At 60.7% G+C, this 19,699-nt stretch overlaps 1 protein-coding gene across 2 annotated transcripts in view; it reads right to left on the reverse strand.

The window, feature by feature from the left end:
• Positions 1 to 5,877, reverse strand: part of SEZ6L (seizure related 6 homolog like) — a 34,722-nt gene extending 28,845 nt beyond the window's left edge. Inside the window, exon 1 of one of the 2 annotated variants that reach the window (XM_068653975.1) lies at positions 5,677 to 5,877. In XM_068653975.1, the coding sequence (XP_068510076.1) occupies positions 5,677 to 5,743 (67 nt within the window). In that variant the 5' untranslated portion in view covers positions 5,744 to 5,877. The remainder of the gene's footprint in view (positions 1 to 5,676) is intronic. The other variant, XM_068653974.1, reaches the window with a different exon arrangement.
• Positions 5,878 to 19,699: the final 13,822 nt, after the last annotated feature.

Consider the following 19,699-nt stretch of genomic DNA (forward strand, 5'->3'; position numbering starts at 1 on the left):
GCCCCAACAGTGACTGCTGCGAGACCTTTGGGGAGCTCTCCTTGCCGCCCCCTCTCCATCCTCACCCTTGGGGGTCCTGCAGCAGATTCACCCCAGTGCCCCGATGTGCCCAGCCCCATGGCTGCCCCCAATCACGGCGGCACCGAGTGCTTCCCAGTGCCCTGACCATCCCCTCCTGGCCCAGGAGGTGCCCACGTGTGATGCGGGCAGACGTGGCAGCCCTTTCACTGCGCGGGTTGCACGGCTCCAGGATCAGCCCCGCACATTTTCCTTCTGTCACAGTTTGAGTTTTTGGATGCGTTCGCGTTTGGCACCGAATCTCCTTTCTAGACGAAAGCTTTGCATTTCCAATCACACCTCCAAGGCTGCCCGTCCTGGCCAGGCTGCCTGCACGCTCCCTCCTGCTGCCAGGAGCCAGCTTTCGGCTGCATAAGGCTCCGCTGAACCTTCCTTGCGCAGCCATCTGTCCGGCTCTCATCCTGCCCTTTTCCTTTCCATGCTCCTTGCTCTTCTGGAGAAGACGTGGGGCCAAGCCCCTGACCAGGGTTTGGACCGCCTGGCAAGATTCTTGCTTCTGCAAACCAGCACAACTCAGGCTCAGGCAGCACTCGGGTCCCATGGGGTCAGCTGCTGTCATGGCCCATAACCAGTGAAAGGAGGAGGAGGAGAAAAAAAAAAAAGAAAAAAAAGATTGCTGTGTCTGGGCTCTGCGCTGTCCCCTGCACGCTGAGTCCTGCTGCAGGCCAGGGTTTGGGCTGCCTGGCGAGATTCTGGCTTCTGCAAAGCAGCACAACTCCACCGGCTTCAGCGGCGTGATGCTAACGCACAGCAACACGCACGGAAGGATTTGCTACCCCACATCCACGTCAGTTCAGGAAGACGCTGGAGCAGAAATAGTCTCCTCTGGAAATAGCAGGAGGAGCGCTCCGCTCCCTTGCTGCGCCAGCCGCAGCCCCCCACACCTGAAAGTCCCCCGGTTTCGTGCTGATCGCCCTCACCCCATTCCCCAGGGCCCCTTGGAGGACCCCCCCCAGCAATTTGGGAGGGGTGCAGGCACCGACCGAGGCTGTGCAGCCGGTACAGAGCCCGGCAGGTGATGCCAGGGGGAGGTGAGCAGTGCCCATGGCAATGCCCGAAGTGAGCAGACGGACCGGGAGCTGCAGACCCTGGGGACAAGAGGCCAGCTGGGACCGGTGGGGAACACGAAGCAGGTCAGGGACTGGTGGCAAGAACCTCCTCTAATTGCTGAAATCCCCATGGATGAGGTCTGTGAGGGAACAGAGCTGGGCTGCCCATGGTCGCTGCATGGCTCAGGAGTTCGGTGTTTCCTCTCCACCCTCCCAGCGGCGCAGCTCCTGCAGCAGCCACTCCAGAGCAGCAGCAGCACGGGGGCAGCCCAGGAGCAGCGCTGCTGTCTGTAAGGTCAGCAGAAATGTGGGGCTCGGGGCTGGGGGGCTGGAGCTGCCCCAGCTCTGCTCCCAGCCCGGTGAGGCTGCAGGAGGCAGAGCACCACCGGGGCACAACGGGGCTGCTCCCCGGGGCCCTGCACCAACCCTAACAACCGGGCTATTAGCAAGCTGCAACACCAGGCAGGCATCTGGCAGCCTCTCCTGCAAATAAAGGACACTTTCGTTTAGCATCTCGGTGGAAAAGGGCTGCTGCGGGGGAGATTTCTCCCTCCTTTCATCCTGGTTGATGCAGGTTGGGGTGGACTCAGGGCTGCAGAGCGAGGAGCTGGGGGTTGGCACCGTACGGGTGTCCCCGGTGCTCCTGGTCCGTGCATCACCACGCGCTCATCAGCATGAAAACTGAGCCTGGGAAGCAGGCTCTTTTGGGAAGGGCCCTGGAAAGCCATGAGGTGGCTGTGAGCAGCAGCTGAACCGCAGGAACCTGAGTCAGAATGACACAAAATCCCCCCTGACCCCGCAGCAGCCTGCCCAGCACCACCCACCATCCCTGCCCTTCGCTTCTTCCTTCCCACCAGCTCCTCTCTCCAGGCTCAGTGAATATCTGAGCTCCCCACGCCACCAGGACCACGCGGTGAGAGCCTCAGCACCCCTTCCAGGGTGCTCCTGGCGTCCCCAGCACCACGTGCCCGGCAGCGCCAGCGCTACAGACACACAGCACTGGCTCAGCACTGAATTCAGCAATTTCATACTCCTGACAAGAGGGTAAATGCATCCTGATGGACTGGAAAATTGGAAAGCCGCTGCTCATGCTTTATTTTCTATAGGCATCTACCCGAACTCCCGCAAGATACATTTATTGGCAGGCTCCAGCTCCAGCCATGTAACTGCGTGTTATGCTAATTAAAATATAGCCTGTGTTTTGTAACAGGATTTCCTTGGAGCGTACTTTACTGTTCAGTAATCACTTTCAAATATTTGAAAAATCAAATCCCATCAAGTAAATAACTTTTGGATGGCTCACGGTAGGTTCCTTGTTTTCCAGAACCCCGCTGGAACTGGCAGTGCTCATCACCATGACAGAGGATGTAAAACACGCTGATCTGTGAGGCTGCTTGTAGTCTAGATCAAAAGCTGCATGGTATTTAATCATACGGAGCACATTTCATTAAAAAAAGAAAATCTGTTTGTACCAAAGGGGATAAAAAAGTGGCACGGAGCTCAGCTCTGTCCCTGATTATCCCCAGTGACCAGCTCTGGCCCTATAGGAGGAGGTGGCGTTGTCCCCCTATCCGTTTTTATCACCCATGGATGATATAAAGGCAGCGATGCCCTGCCACACCTCGTGTGCCCTGGCTCATCCGTATCTCAGTGTCTGTTAATTTCTGATCCCACAGCTGACTTACAGCCACAGCGGCTGGGTTGCACACCGATACGCTCCGCACTTCCCTTTTTACAGCGTTTGCTTTTACGAGACCTGTACGAGGCATTCTGCACGGCAGGTGAGCACACTGCTGCATGAACCTACAGACTGCATCTTCGGGCCCGAATACTTCCATCAAATTCCTCGCTCAATGAGAAATGCACAGAAAAAGCCATTTGTAACGCTGTAAAATCCACAGAGCGCACATTCCACATAGCATCTTTATGCATTCATGATGGCTAAAGCACTGGAGAAGTGGAGAGCTGAGCTATTAATTCAATTGCATTGCTGCCGATCCAGACCTTACCCGTTCTTTCTGTTCAGCAGCAGAGAAGAAAGAAGAGGCAGTTCGATGGCCGCTGACCCCTCCCCACGCCTCCCCTCCCTCTCTCCATGAGCGCCGTCGGCTCCTTCCTGCGATGGCACCGCTTGGGGTGCTGCCGGTTGCAGAGGGAGCACGGCACCAACTTGTTGCAGCCCGCGTTTGGTTTCTCACCACTGGACACGCCGATTTTTGGGATTCTCCCACGGCGCTGCCCTTGTCCTGTGGCCAGGAGCCGCGGTGCTGTGCCGCTGTGCCGCGACAGCCGTGCACCAACGGGCTGAAGGGGAGGAGGAGGACAAGCGGGGGGGGCCACAGAGGAGCCTGGTGCTCAGCACCCCCCTTCTGGTGCTTCTGCTCAGGATCCACGGGTTCTGCCGTGGTCCACGGGGGTTTCACTGCTCTGCTCCTGCCTCTGCATCACCAGCACCACCTGCACCGCTGTGCCGGGGGCTCCCCTGGGGGCCCCGCAGGATGAAGCAGCAGCATCCCTGGCCCACGGCCCCCCCCAAACCCCAAACCCCTGGCTGCACTGCCCGGGCTGCAGGTGGGCAGGGAGTGATGCTGCTGGGAGCTGCCTTTCCACCTCCTTGCTGTTGGCCGAGGTGACTCCACAAGTGCCGAGCACCAAAAAGCCACCGGCAGAGCGAGCGATGGGTGCGCAGCGTGTGGCACCGGTGGCTTCTTGAGAGAAGGAGCCGAAAGGTCAGGGAAGGAGGGCAAGGAACAGTCCCCCGGCAGGGTCTGGTGCTGCCCCCCACCCACTCACAGCACACAAAGGGTCCCGTTTGGAGCTGGGACCACAGCCCTGGCAGGCAGCAGGGCCCCCCCGGGCTGGCGCTGCCTGCGCAGAGCTGGGGCTTGCAGCGGTGACTCACGGAGCCTCGCAAGGGGTCAGCTCTTTATCAGCTCCCTCTCTGCCAGCACCGGAGGAGTTCAGTACGCCGCGTTCTCCTACCCTGAGATTGATGACAGATCGTGCTTGCCATGAGGGCCAAATCCTGCTCCCGAGAAGCCCGACTGCGTGCTGCTGCTCCCACCCGGAGCTGCCGAGGGGCAGGGGGCCTCCTGCCCCTGGCTGCTGTAAGGCTGGTAGTGCCCCCACTGCCCCCGGTTGGCACAGCCCGGACCCCTGGCCCCCCTGGGCCCCCCCTGGGTCCCCTGGGCAGCAGCTGCCCGGGCACAGCTCCCAGCACAGCTCACCAGCTGCCTGGGTGAGCGTGTTTGTAGCACGGCGGAGAAACAGGTCCTGTGTCCCCGGGCTGAAATAGGATGTGCACAGCCCCCGGGGCTGATTCCTCAGCAGTACGTGCACGGTCATACAGAGAGCACAAACACATCCAGGTGAGAGGGAAAATGCCACAGCCTACACTCATCTCTGGTTTGTTACCCAGAAAGAAGGACAGATTCGGTAAACAAGATCTGCGTGGAAGACAGGGTTTAAGATGGAAAAGTCAAAGTCTTTTAGTGCAATCTGGAGACGAGAACAGAAATGAAAGCAAGGCAGGAAGCATTGCACAGCCCTCAGGAGCTGCTCATCTTTGCTAAAACCACACCGCCAGCCCTGGAGGTCAGCCTGCCAGGCCCTGCACAAGCGCTGCAGCACAGACGGGCACCGGCCTCCCCAGTTCTCCCACTGCCCGACCCGCACTGGGAGCAGCACAAACCCCACCGCCCTGGCCCCGCAGCCTCCCCGGTACCAGCTCCCAGAGCTGGCAGCGGATTCGCAATCCGGAGGCTCCGTGCCAGTTTGCAGTGACTTTGTCAAGTCACCCGCACACGGGTCCCGGAGCCTATTCTTAGGTCTGGCACGGCGGCGGTGGGAGAGGCAGAGGGAGCCAGTTTGTGTGGAAACGTCAAGCACGTGGAAAGCACACGCAGCCCCGCGGGAAGCCACCACCACCCCACAGCCACCCCCTCCATGGGATGGGAACACCCACCGGGCACCCCGGGGGGGCTGGGACCCGGTGCCAGGGAGGGGGGCAGTGGGGACCCTCCTGGCGGGGGGGGAAGCAGGGGGGTCCTCCAAATCTCACACTGTGCTGCTGTGCCCTGGGCCCACTCCAAGAGACCACCCCGGGAGTGCCAACCCTGCACCCTGCCCTGCAGCTGCCCCTGGGGGGGTCCCGGCTCCCGGGGGGGTCCCAGCTCCCGGGGGGGGGTCCCGGCTCCCCAGGCATAGCCGCCGCCGAGGCCCGGCCCCCGGCTGCCCCCCCCGGGGCTCCCCGCGGCGTCCCGGGAGCTGTCCGCAGGCACCGTGCTGAGCCGCCGGGACGGGCCGGGGCCGGGGCCGTGCGCTCGCAGCCGTGCCCGAAGTTTCCTCCCGGCCGAGGAGCCGCAGAACCGCGGTGGGGGGGTCCCGGGGACCCCGGGTACTGGGGGTCCCGGCCTGTTCCAGCAGCCCCCTCCCCGCTTCCCCCGTCCCCACGCAAGCCCCGTGCCCGTCCCCGCGCACATCCCCGGGGGGGCGCAGGGCCCCGCACCCCGGCCGTGCTCCCCCCCCCCCAGCTCGGCCCGGTGCTTACCTGGGCGCGGGGCCGCGGGGCCGGCCAGCAGCAGGGCGAGCAGGCACAGCCCGCGGGGCCCCGGCATCGTGCGGCGGCGGCGGGCGCGGCGGAGCCTCCGCGCTGCTGCTGCTGCTGCTCCGAGCCGTGCCGAGCCGAGCCGAGCCGGGGGAGCGGCGGCCGGGGGCTGGGGGCTGGGGGCTGGGGGCTGGGGGCTGGGGGCTGGGGGCTGGGGGCTGCCGCCGCTGCCGGTGCCGGTGCGGGGGAGCGGGCGCGGCGGAGCGAGGAGCGGAGCGGATCCGAGCCGAGCCGAGCCGAGCGGCGGGGGAGGGCGCCGGCGGCCGCCCCGGCCCCCGCGCAGCGCCGTGCGCCTCGGCCCCGCCCGCGGCTCCCCGGCCCCCCCCCCCCCCGCCCGTCCTCCCCCGGCTCCCCCCGGCCCCGGCGCTCTGCCCCCTGCTCCCGGCTCCCCGCAGCCCCCCGCGGATCCCCCCGGCTGCGGGAGCCTCGGTGCCCCCCAGGCTGGGCAGCTCTCCCGCCCCCCCCCCCAGCCCGCAGGCTCCAGCTTTGCCTGCCCCAGCCTCGCTGCCCCTTGTCCCCAAGCCCCCCCCCCAGCACCCCGAGCCCCTCTCCCCGCCCTGCTGATGCCCAGCCTTGCCCCCTTCCCTCCCTCAAATGCTGGCTGTGGGGAGGGCAGTGGTGTTGGGGGGGTGATACGTGCCTCAGTGCCCCCCTTGGGAGCAGTGCTGGAAGCTGGGCTGGAAGGGGACAACGCAGCAGGGCAGTGGGCTTTGTGGAAGCAGAGCCCCCGTACGTGGGGCTGGCACCTTGGCCATAGCTGGGTACTGGCATCCCCTCAGCCCTGCAGCAAAATTAAAAAAACACAGAAAGTCCCCCCCGAGCACCCAGCCCCTGGGCGCTGCGACCTTGCTGCTCGCGGGCAGCATCAGGGGCTGGTGCTTTGGGGACACCCCTGCCCGCCCCATCCCACCCAGCCCCCGGCAGCGGGGGGAGCTGGGTGCTCTCCGCAGGCCTCTCCTGCGCCCGCTGGAGCTAGCGGTGTGATTCCACTGCCTTTGGGAGGAACGGAAAGGGAGGCTTCGTCCTCTTGAAGCCACAGATCCGGCCCCGAGATGTTTGTTTGCTGTAAGTCACCTTGCAGGGGGAGCCACCTCGTCCTCCCGGCCCCTTCTGCCTGTCCAACCCCCTGGGCAGCGCGGTGCCACGCAGAGCGCCACGCGTGCCTAGTGTCCCAGGATCAAGGCCAGCCTCTCCCCAGCGCATCTCCTTTGGTGCTGCTGCCATCAGACAAGCCCCGACTCCCTTTCGGAGAGCAATTACGCTGATTTGGTTACCTCAGCAACAACAATCCCAACCTGGCATCACCACCAATGCCAGCAGGCAGCGCACGTCCTGCCACGAAACCATCCCAAACCAGGGGCTGACCCCGCTGCCGCCCCCCGGGTTGCTTTGTGAGGTGCTGCTGGGGCCCGAGGGGCGCGGAGGGAGCAGGCTGCAGGGCAGGAGGGCTCTTTGCATTCCCTGTCACTCCCGGCTGCCACCAGCTGGGAGCACTTGGGCAGCCGGCGAGAGAAGGACAAAATAAGAACAGCCGAGAAATCACCGAGAGGTGCGGTATTTTATTTAACACTGGCATTTTCATACACAACATGGGATTCGCCTGCCCAGAGGTTTAATTTGGTATAACAACGCTATCCGCAGCAGAGCGAGAGCTGATCCCTCCCTGCTCCAGCCCCGGCCTCCCTCCCGACCCGCAGTTATTAAAGATAAAAGTTGTCGCTCGTTTAGCAGTTTTCCTTGAGTGATTTTTATTGTGTTCATTTGCTTTGGAGTAAACTCCTAAGATAGCCAGATAATAACATCAGCGCCATGGTAACAGAGAGGGGGAAAAAAAAGAGCAAATGGTGCATTTGTAATGCAAAACTGCCCACTAAGTGGCAAAAGTTGTTGGTGATGGAGAGCCAGCAGCGAGCTCCAGCCCCCCCGAGCAGCTCCCCAGGGCCGGGGGTCCCCTGCTGCCTCCCCTGGGACCTGGGGCCAGGAGCTGCCAGCGGCCGGGGGCAGCCCCAGAGGTGCAAGAAAAGCACAAATTGTTATTGCTCCTCTGGCAGTGCTCAGGGCTGGAAATGTTTCATGGTCAGGAAACTGGGAATTGGAAAAGAAATAAAGAGGAGCATCTCCTGAGGCCGTTTTAGTGGGCATCGCTCTAATTAGCACCGCGCTCATTGGCAGTTACCTCAGACCTTTGATTAACAGTGAAGAAAATCAATAAGCACACTAAAAATTCAGATAAGTTTCACAGCTAATTTTAATTTCACATTTTAATCGCGTATTAATGTCAATCTTAATTACCATAATTAAGTCAGATGTGACTTAGCAAGAGCAGCTTGGAGATAAGGCGCTACGAGAAGGACGGCGCCTGCCCGCGAGTGCCGCTCCGCAGCCTTTGGGATGTGGTGGATGAAGGTGTGGAGAGAGCCCCCCTGCCCCTGTCCCCAGCCTGGCCTGGCTCCTGCAGGCAGTGTCCCCAGCAGTGCCAACAGCAGCACGAGGCCTCCGACCTTCTCTGCCCCTGTTTTGGGCTGCCCATGTTCCCCAGGTTGCTTCCTCTCCTGGGTGCGCAGCAGCGCAGGGGGCTCAGCCCCACCATTTCGGCAGTGCCCATGCTCCGGCTGTCTCAGCTGGTGAGGTCTGTGGGAGCTGCACGGAGTCCAAACCGCTCGGAAAATCAATCTCTCATTTATTTTCATGATGGTGATGCAAGAGCCCGGCGATGCTGTGTTTGCTCTGCAGTTACACCTATCGATCGCCATCCCCCCAGCCTCCCCAGGCCTGGTGGGGCAGGAGCGGCGTGGCCGAGGGCAGGCTTTGTGCACCAAGGAGCCCTTGGACACGTCCGCCCTGCAGAAAGCTCCCCGCAGCCCTGCAGCATCTGCTTCGTGGTGGTTCGGGACCAAATGCAGCCATCAGAGCCCCACATACCCTCAGGCTGTCGTGGCTGTGCCACTGGCAGGGACGCGGTGGGCGCACGGCGTGGATGTGGCTGTGGCCCCGTGGCTCCTGCTGGCCGTGCTGAGCCCTGCGTACGGGAATGGGCATGGCACAGGGATGGGATCTGTGTGCCCTGGGTCAGGACAGACCTTGCTGCCTCCTGATCACAGCACAAACCGTGCCAGGTGCCCAGCCGGGAGGAACGCTGGCAGCCTGACCCACCGGGTTTGGAGCAGGAGCTGATGCTGAACCCCTTGGGCTGCCCCTGGTGATTTTATGGGCAGTGACACATCCCTGCGCTCCCGGCCCCAGCCCTGAAGGCAGTGCCTGCAAGGACAGCCAGGTCCTCCCGAGCCCAGGATGAAGCATCGCTGCTGGCTGCTGGGCGGCTGTGCCAGGGTGAGGAGGGAGGGAGCTGGGTGGGGGAGCAGAGAGCGAAGTGGGGAGCAGGGAGCAAACCCACAGAGGGGCTGGGCATGGGGCAGCTGTGATGTGTGCAGCAGATTCTCCCAGTTTGCTCAGAGCTCCACTTTCTGCTACCAGAAACCTCACTGGGGAACATCTCAAGGCTCCAGTGAGAGCTCGGGGCTGCTGCCTCCTGCAAAGAGGGCTCCAGTGCCAGGCTCTGCCCCCCCCCCAGAGCCCTTGCTGTGCGCATGGGGCCAGCCTCGTCCCTGCGGCTTCCTCGGGAAGCTTCCTCCTCCTCCGCTGCGTGGTGCCCAGGAGGGGCCTTCAATGGCAGGAGGAAGCAAAAAGTAACCTCGGCTGCAGATCTGGAAGCTGCTGTCTCCCATAACGACGCTGAATCGCGGCTCTGGGGAATGGTCTGCGGGCTCTGCTGACGGGGGGACATCTCTGGTGAGTGGCAATATTGTCCCCGGGCAGAAAAGGCCTTTGTCCCTCAGAACCAGCAGAGCCACTCCAGCCTTTGGCTTCGGAGTGGGCTGCATCCCTGCTCTGCCTTACAAACACGGGTGCTGAATGGGGGGTTTCAGCGCGAGGCCAGGCTCGGTTCCAGCCCCTTTTAGCGCGTGCCCGCGGGCACAGCTGGGGGCCCTTTCAGGAGGGAAGTCCTTGTTCCTCGTCGACAGAAGAAGACTTTGCCCGGCTCCAAAATAGGCTCTCTGTTGGTGCTCGGAGGGGGCTGAGAGGAACAAAGTGCCGTGGGGAAGGGGGCAGCGTGGCGGGGGGGACGGGGTGCCCGGCTGCTCTGCAGCCCCAGCAGCACCCCCACCCCTCACAGCCCCTCCGTGGGTGGCAGCGGGGACCTGGTGCTGCTGCGGCCCCACAGCCGTACCTCGCCCTGCGCCACCGTCCCTGCATGCCTGAAGGTTTCCGAGCTGCCATTTCATCTCTGGTCCCAGCAGGGCTTGAATGGAGCCCGAGCTCCAGGTCTGAGCTCTTCACTTCCCAGTCTCAAAGATCTCTCAGCACAGCTCCGCACCAACACCGTGCGTTCGTTTCAGACCCTGCCAGCCAGCCGAGAGCCAACCCCGTCCACCAGGGCGCAAAGAAAGCTGCCTGCTGCACGGCGCCCACCGACAGCAGATACCCGCTCCATTAGGGCTGTCCTGTCTGAGCCTCCCTCTCTCTATTTATTTAAAAATCGGTATTCATGCCAGGACGCCGCTGGTGTTTGCTCATTGCCTCCCATATAAATTGCAAGATAAGTTACTCTGCACCAGATACTGTTCCTGTCACAGAAAACGAAATCTGTAAATTCATGAGTGCACAGAATTGATGTTGTCCTATCCAGCATTTTTTTCTTTAAACAAATAGAAAGAAGTTTTGTTGGAAGTTTTTTTTTTGAACAGAGGCAAAACGCAGCAGGTCCGTGGTGCTGTGCTCTCAGCCTGCAAGAGGCGAGCCAACTCTTTGCCCCTGCGTTACTCTGCAATACTGCATCTAGCTGCTACTTCTTCCCAGGAGGATGTCCTGGGCTCCTCACTCGCCCTGGTGTCTCCCCAGGAGGCTCAGCACCATCGCTCAGCACCACCAGCAGGCAGGGGTGTGCTCAAGGTGCTGGGAGCAGCAGGGATGGGGATGGGATGGGATGGGATGGGATGGGATGGGATGGGATGGGATGGGATGGGATGGGATGGGATGGGATGGGATGAGATGGGATGGGATGGGATGGGTCCTGCCTGCTCGGCTCAGCCCTCAGCACTGAGCAGAGGACAGCATTCTCAATGCTGCTGCCCCAACTAATTTCCCCACAGGAATCCTAAAAGTGCCTTCTGAGAAGCTGGGCAGGCAGCAGCCCTCCGTGATGCCGGCTGTGCGTATCCCCCAGTGCCAGAGCGGGGGGACCCGGCCAGCTCTGACATGGCACCAGCTTTAGAAGCAGGTGAGTGAACAGTTTGGCAATGGAAATTAGAAGACACAGGGAAGTAAGGGAAACAGGGAAAAAGGAGGAAAGCACAGATGACATTTGGCACCAGTAACCATGGCATTATGAAAAACAGATTTTGTCAAACAGCTGATTGTGATCTTGGAAGAGATTGTAAATATGATGGAGGGAGGTACGCGAGGGGCTGTTACAGGTTGCAGCAGTGTATTTGATGTGGTATCAAGCCGTATCATCCTGGAAAGCAGCGAGACACAGCAGCAGAGCAGTGCTCTCCATGGGTTAAGAAGAGGCTCATTGACAGATCTCCAAAAACGGCAATGAGGAATCAGCTTCAAATGAAGGAATTATTAATGAATCCCTTAAGAGCTGGTGCTTAGCTCTGTCACTGCTTCACATTTTCGTTTGTGATCTGCAGGTAAATATAAAACCGCAGGTGATTACGCTTACAAGGAGGAGATTAGCAGGACAGAGAGCTTGGGCAGAGCCACGCAGCGTGGCCTGGGTCGCAGCGCAGGATGAATTATTCAAACCGGTGTGTTTCAGTGCCCAATGCTCTGTGCTAAACTCCTTCCTTTCACCTGTGCTCCTGAGGGTTTCAGCACGTTCTCAAGCCTCTCCTCTCCCAGTCAGCCCCAGCTCAAGCAGTGCAGGGACTCTGCCAGGCGCAGGGCCCTGTGGGGCTCTGGACGGGAGCTGCGCCCCAGGAGGTGCCCAGGCAGCAGAGTGCGGTGCCTGCAGAGCTGCTCCCATGGGGTCAGCCTGGGGGGCAGCACCCAGCATGGGGCACGATAGGGACAGCAGCTCCTGCAGCTCCTGCAGGTGCTGGGAACCTTATTCTCCAAAGGGATCCAGCAGTGGTGCCTTCCTGTTCCAACCAGGGCATCACACAGAGGCCGTGGCAACCTTTACGCACAGCCAGTTCCCACCGGGGCTGTGCCACAGGCTAGCGGAGATGTTCCTGCTCCTCCCACACCTCGGGCATCACGCCAGGAGCCAGCACCACGAGCATGGGGGCAGGATGGTGGCAGTGACCACTGCGAGCAGCTCACAGGGGCTGAGCCTTGCTGGGAGGCTGCAGCCACCTCCCAGCCCTGCCGTGGGGCAGTAGCAGTGGTCCTGGGTACCCTGCCCCATGGGTGCTCCCCGGTGCCCCAGGGCTGGTTTCTCAGTAAGGGATGTTTGCCCTCTTTGTGGGGGAAAAGGGGGATTTGTTCCAAAGCCCTTTTCATGAAAAAAATCCATACTGTTTTGCTTTGCTCTGACCCATCTCCCAAGCTGTGATGGTTTAATTGATTAGCTTGTAAGAGCAGCTGAGCCTGCGCTTTGCCGGTCGTGTTCCTGCAGCTCCCGCGGGTGGGAAGCCATTAACTGCCCCCGGGCTCCTCCCTCCACCCACCAAAAAGCTCCTTGGGCAGGAAGCTCTGTGGCTGATTTTGGAGAAAAACCCCTAAAACACGCCGTCCTCACATCACAGCTGGGTCAGCCCCCGCGATCCGCCCCGACGGGCGCGGGTCCCACGCATGGCACTGCTGTGGGTGCCCGCTGTGCTGGAACCTTACACGGGTACAGGTCTATTTATTACCAGAGATCTTAGCAAAATAATAACAGTTCACTTGCACAGAGCTATTATCACGGCTCGCTCTAACTTTGTGCTGCTCAGCGTGTCAGGATGATGAGGGGTTGGTACTAAACCTACCAGCAGCCACTAAGTGCTGCCGTATAAATGTCTCTTCTGAAATCACAGGACTTTAACTCGCTGGCACCTGTTTGGAGTCCTGTGGAGAGGGATGTGCTGAAGTGGCAGTGCCCAGTGCCGGCTGCCCCATACCGGGTATGGGATCTGGTTAGGGGACCCAAGCAGCTCTTCCCTCGGTGCCAGACCCGTGGCTCTGTGCCCGCTGCAGGGCTGGCAGGATGTGGCCATGGCTCCCTGCAGGGATTGCTCTGGGTGGCTCAGAGGGTGGCAGCGAGCCCTGCTCCGTGCCCGTGGTGGCTGCAGCACAGCGACGAGGCAGCTGGGGGACAAAGGCAGCGGGTCCCCAACCCACAGGGCCACCTGCACAGGGTGCCAACGCCTGGGGGATGCCGCGGGGATCCAGGCACGCAGCAGGGAGGTGCTGCAGGAGGACAGGCAGGCAGGCTGGAGACAACATGTGGGGGGCCCTGGCAGGGCTTCAGCATCGCAGCGTGTGTGCGTGTGCATTCGCACGCTGGGAGATGTTGCGCAAGCTGAAATGAGATTAGCTAATGTACTGCAAACACAAACCAGCTAGGAAGGAGATCTCGCTCGCCAGCAAATGCAAATCTTTATGCCTAGTTTACTGTGTAATGTTCCCCATTAACCCCGGTGCTCTGCCTGCTGGCAAGGAGAGGGGAGGGAGGCAGGAGGCTTTTGGTGAATGCTCGTGCAGCGAAAAGGTCCCTTGGCTGCGAGCACCCGGGGGGTGCCGCTGCTCTGGCCCAGCACCAGCAGCAGGTGAGCTCCGAAAGGAGCTGCCCTCGCTGCCTCTTCACAGCACCCCGGGGCCCGGGAGCCAGCAGCTGCCCCCAGTGCCTCCGTTACCACCAGTGTGCAGCCGCGTGCCTCCAGGTGATGCCCTCGGCTGGGCACAGACACTTGGCAGAGAGAAGCAGCGGCGATGGGAGCGGGCTCGTGGGGGGCTGCCTGGCTCTTAGCCCCTCCAGCAGTGGGCATGGCCCATCCGAGCTCCACGAGTTAACAGGATCGTGGGGGATTTCACATGGAAGAGGCCTCCTGACAGCCCACAAGTAGGTCTAATAATTTATTATAACTGCTTTTATGGCAGAGCATAAAAATCCAAAATAAGGCTGGGAATTGTACGAGTAACCCACACGGAGCTGAGTTTCTGCACAGCCGTAATTTTTGTAGGCTCCAGCGCCTTCCTCTGGAACCCGAGCACCCGGCTGTGCCCTGCCCCGTGCCCGCTGCAGGTTGTGCCCCAGCAGGTGAAGCTGTGCATCAGCAGTGATGCCCAAAGCCCACGATGTTAAATCAGAGATCCAGGCATTGCTGGTGAGGGCGTTGATTAATGGGGTTACTAATGGGGCCGGAGCAGATCTCAAGAGGTCCATCCAAGCTGAATTACTCCATGATTCAGAGGCTGCTCGAGGTCTCTGTGTCGGGTTTGGGGACCGCAGCCCAGGTCCCTTCCCTGCAGCTCCCCCGCTGCCCTCCTGCAGCCCCAGCCCACGCCGGTCCTGGCACCGTGCCCCTTGGAGGGAGATTGTCTGTCCCCAGAGGGTGACATTAAACGCAGAAGTAATTCCGTCTCCTCCGGCTCACCCTGAGCAGTCGTTACTGCAATTACCCTGAGTGCCACTGGATGATGCTTGGTAATTACAAGGCTCTTTCATCTGGGGATCTCCGAGCACTCACTGATCAATTCATTAAGCCCTGCAGCAGGCTGGAGCCGTGGTGCAGGACGCCACCGATCGATAGCTCTCTCCTGAGACGTGGGGCTCAGCCCCAGGGCTGGGGGCAGGAGAGGGCTGGGGGCCAGGGAGGGACAGCAGCAGCAGCCACAGCCGTGTGCCCCGGCACAGAGGGGATGCGTACAGAGGGGCAGCACCAGCCGGGGGGCAGGGGGGAGGTGGGCAGTGCCGCCCACATCGCCCTCACACCCCGAGAGGAGCTGCCTCCTTCGAAGCTCGGCTGCTCGGAGGAGCCCTGGCAGGAGCCTCACCATTAGCACCGGCCGTAAATCTCCTCCTAACAAGGAGCCTGGCTGGGCCCAGGCAAGATTTATAAATATGAATGCGATTGAAAGCAGCAATTCCCCTCAGAGCACGCAGGACCGCAGACAGCGTGTTCTCCTGCCTGAAAACACACGCTCGCATCAATTAGGGGCAGGAGGAGAACACTCCCCAGGAGGGGGGTGCTCGGGGGCCGGGGCAGACTCGGTATCCGTGCCGTGCCGTGGTGCTCGCCCTCCGGGCACCCCGACCCCGCAGCCTGCCCTGGCAGCCCCCACACGCGGCTGGGGGCCATGGGGATGGGGGCTGCTGGTGGAGAGGCTCTGCAGATGCCTCCCCCAGGGCTGGGGGTCTCTGGGGGGGAGGACGGCTGCCGGCTCCATCACCCTGGCAACCCCATCCCGCACCCGGCGGTAATTAAAAGGCCGGCTCTGCAGGGAAGGCGCAGGGCCAGGTGGATAACAGGCTCCTGGGCTCTCGGAGCCAGCTGAGGACAAGGCAGGCTGACAAACCCACAGAGCTTCTTCCTTCTCACTGCAATGACCTTTTCCTCCCAAAGCTGTCCTGTGATGAGCCCGATAACGGCAGGTTTCTCTCTCCTTAGGAGGATTTTCCATCGCACTGCTGCACTGTCAACTCCTCAGAAACACAGGCGTGAAAAATAAAATGAAATGGGTACGGGGCTGATCTCCACCGGGGGTGTCAAAGCCGTTTGACATCTTGGATCCAAATTCAAGAACTGCAGCCAGTCCTTGCTGGGGGAGCTGCACGTTGGACCTCTCCCATCCGCAGTCGTTGCCCAAAATCACCAGCTGCAGGCACAGGGGCTGCCTGGCCACCCCCAGAGCCGTGCTGCCCCCCCAGCCCGTGCCAGCCCCTCCAGCCCCAGCGGGGCCGGCACCAGGTCCGCAGGGAGCGCGGCACCGTGGTGGGTGCCCGGCTGGCAGCAGGACCGGTGTCGGTGGCACCGGCAGGACGCCGTGCGCTTGGCTCGGCCGTCCTTCCTTCCCAGGCAACCTTTCAGCCCAGATGGGAGCGCCATAAGGAGTTTTGTTTCCTTCCCAAAACACAGGGCGCACGCTCTGCCTGGCGAGGTGTCTGCGCGGGGCTGCTCTGCTTAGCGCAAGGCACCAGCTCCGTGCTCCCCTGCCCTGGGGGGCAGCTGGGGGGGAGCTGCCTGCCCTGCTGGGCTTTGGGCTCAGCTCAGCAGAGCTGCACCTTGATGCCTTCTGACTCTGTGGCATCGCATCCCTGTGCAAAAGGGCTGATGTGATCCGTGCCAAAAGGGTAGAGAAGGCGCAGGTGGGCTCTGCACTTTAAGCCCCCTGCTCTAAAAGCCAAGTTTTGCACCAACACCTTCAATATCCTTGTCCCTCCTGCTGGGCTGGAGCTGGTGTGCTGCCTCCGGCCCCACAGGACGCAGCGAGGAGCTGCCAGCCTGGTCTTCTCAGTGTTTAAAACCTGCCTTCACGTTCTCTGCTATGAAACACAGCCATGGTTTTTGCTTTACAAGTGTGATTGCCTATAACAGCATGAAATTACAGCCAGAACTGATCGGCCTGGCAGCAGATAAGGGAAGCTGTCAAGTGTGGCAGCGTGTTATTACACAGGGGGATCGGAAGGAGGGGGCTGCCAGCCCCAGGCGAACGGCTCCAGGCTGAGCGGCCGCGCCAGGAGAGGCCGGAGGGACCCGGCGGTGCTCCTGGGGGGCTGGCAGCGAGGGAGATGGGAGGGTCCGGAGGGGGCTGAGGACGATGTGTGCTTGGAAGGGCTCAGACACGGAGTGCACCTGCTGTAGAGGCACAGATCAGGTGCCCAGAAGAGCAGTGCTTGAACACAAGCACTACGTGCGCGCAGGCACCTCACGTGTCCCCACTGCATCCGAACTCGTGCAGCGCGTCCTGGCTGCTTGTGGTCACACACCAGGCAGGGTGTACGTGGGTGGGATGGGGTGGTCACTGGGCACGGTACTGCAAGGAATTGGGGCTGCACGTGCCATTTTCTGGCTCTGAGGATGAGGAGACAACGAGCTGCACCAGCCAAGGGGCTGAGCACGCAGCACCCAGCGTGCCGCTCCTGCAGCCACAGCGATTCCCCTCTCATGCTTCTTCAGAAATGACTTCTGGTGAAGGCTTCGCATTTGTTTCCTGTTCTGTACGTGTGGTGGCAGATTTGCAGTGTGCGTGCCCCTGCTTAGTGCTGCCTCTTCTGCTCCGGCAAAGCCCTCCAGCATCACCAGATCTCCCCTGGATGTGAAGGTCTCCACCGCCCTTGCAGAGCCCTGCAGCTCCGTGCCTGGGGAGGGCTCCTGCGAGGCTGCCCCTGCCTGCCCCGGCACGGCCGGGAGCTGCTGTGCGCTCAGCAGCAAGCACGCGCCAAACAAATCTCTTTGGGATTACTGAGCCCGTGTTTGAAGGCGGCGGTGGAGGGATCCTCGCATGCTGTCACAAATTGCTCTTTACGCACAGCCTTGTAGTGCCGCGCGGTCCCCGCGGCTGCTCTCGGTGCGGTGGCAGTGCCAGGCTCCCCGCTGGAGGATCCCGCTGGTGCCGACACGGCTCCGTGCAAGCTTCCTCCCGGCTCACTGCCGTGTCCCACAGCTCCCTAAAACCACTCATCCCTGGTGCTTCCTGTTTCTGTGAGCTCTTTTATACTCTAGAGAAAACGTCTCCGTTTACTCATCGCTGCTCTGGGTCCAGCCGCAGTGTGGGTGCTGCCCGGAGCTGGGTTACCAGAGCCCGAGGTCACTGCTGGTGGTGGGTGGCAGTGTGGTGTCTGCGGGGCTGAATCAAGCACGGAAGAGGAAAGTGGAAGGCTGTGACTAGACCAGGAGCAAGCCAGAACCCAAGGCAGTGCTGCCCACACAGCCCCCAAGATGCAGAATGGCAGCGGGGCGCACAGGGGGCTCCTGGGCTCGGTGTGGGGCAGGGTGAGGGAATGCCCCCTCGCCGTGCTGGGGAGCTGCCCGGGGTTACCTCATACCTGGGTGTTCAGCGTGTGTGTCTGATCGGCTGATGCCCCAACACACAAGCAGGAGGTATCATCTTGGTTTTCTCCTGGGATTACTTTTATTTTCTTGGCTCTCTGCAGGAATGGCTGTTGGAGGGGTAGGCAGGGCGAGCAGGATGCTGGGCCTGGAAGCAAAGTTAAAGGGAAGCAAGAGCCTGAGCAAGGAAAGGTTCTGGGGCAGTTAGGAGGAAGATTTTCCTGTCTCCAGCTGGCTGCTGGCTCGAGGACTGCATTAGCATTGACCTCAGGTATGTCGAGCAGCAGAAATTTCCTAACTCAGCACCAGATCGTGCCTGACTCTAAATCTTGCCTAGCACTGGGTGCATCAATAGCACCTGTCTCGCAGGAGTGTTTAGGGGCTAGATTAATCAATGTCTGCAGAAACACATTCATATCCAGAGATGGATGGTGCTCCCTCAGCACGAAGCACTATTGTGCTTGCTAATTGTGCGCTGTGTACAAACGTGGCATCTGGAAGCACCTCGGGCGGAACAAATGCTCTGCCGAGCAGGATCCCATCCCCTCTGCCCCGATCCCTGTGAGGGAAGGGGAAGCTCAGAGCCTGGGCAGGGGGAAAAAAAGGCTCACCAGCCCCTCAGCCGGGCAGCAGGGGTGCAGCAGTGCTGGGCAGCACCTCCCTGCCCTCCCTGCAGTGCTCCCCCAGGCAGCAGGTGGGTGCCCTGGGGTGGGCTGGGACCCTGGCGCTGTGCAGGGCACGTGAGTTGCAAATTCAAGTTCCTGCCACTTGCAGCAATTAATAATACAGGACAAAAGCAGGCTCTTCCCCTCTGCAGGCTCCTGCACTGCTTTGGCCTTGAGATGTTTTTTCTGCACGTGAGCAAGAGCCAAAATGAACACGGAATGGGAAGTGCCCTCTCCCAGGAGCTCTTCTCCAGGCTCCACTTGGTGTTATAATGATCCAATCCATCTCGGGAGGCTTCAAATACTTATTAATTAATGCGATGATTGGGTGATTTGGCCATCATTACAGCTGTCTTTCACGGGGCGAAAGAAAAGCATGTTTCTTCCTTGTTTTTCTAACGCCTGGCATTCTGCTGGCATGCTGCTCCTCCGCCACGGAACACAATGTGAAAGCAGGGTGACTCACAGTCAAGGATTTGTATTCAATATCAGTTCAGATTGCATTAGCTTTGCCTAATGCCTTAGCAATAAAGTGACTCTTCATTGTATAGCTGCAATTTATTTCAGCTCCTGGCTTGGAGAAGAACAAGCATCAGTCACGCCGCAGCACGTGTGCCCCGCACCGACCGCGCACGGGGCAGGGGGCTGGGATCTGGTGCCTCCACGGGGCGAGCCGGGGGCAGGACCGTGCCTGCTGTGGGTGCCCGGGGTGTGGAGTCACCCGAGACCCAAACCCTGCTCTCCTGGGAGCAGCAGAGCTGCAGGACCTGGGGGCTGATGGCAGTGAGAACGCAGCCTGAATGCCAGGCGCTGTTTTCTGCTGCTCGCCCTCTTTGTTCGATCTGGGTTACTTGGTAAATTAGGTGCCAGCCAGGAAAAATGCATTTTAATACAGTTCAAGGCACCATGATCCAGAGACAGAAAATATAGGCCATGCTTACAAGCTGGGAGGCCGTGTCCCAGAAAGCATCAGGTGTAAAAGTAGTTTTGAGGCTGTAGGAATGAAACACCCCAACGTGCGCCCATGGAGCTGCGCGGGGACCTGTGGTTGTGACACCCCCCGTGTGCTGGGGAAGCCTTTCCTGGGCCCTTTAACCCGACAAAAGCGTAAGGAGAGCTAATGACTGGAAGCTGGAGCCAGGCACACTTAAATGGGAACAGAGGAGACGTTTCTGATAGTGAGGGTAATTACCCCCTTGGAACAAACTCTCAAGGGGGAGTGGTGCTGTCTCCAGCTCCTGGAGCTTTCCAACTGAGATGGGAAGTTTCTCTCGAGAAGCTTTGCTCAAACACAACTGACTGGGCTCTGTCCAGCAGTAG

This window comes from Anas acuta, chromosome 17, assembly GCF_963932015.1.
Source record: "Anas acuta chromosome 17, bAnaAcu1.1, whole genome shotgun sequence".
In the NCBI taxonomy this organism is placed as follows: Eukaryota; Metazoa; Chordata; class Aves; order Anseriformes; family Anatidae; genus Anas; species Anas acuta.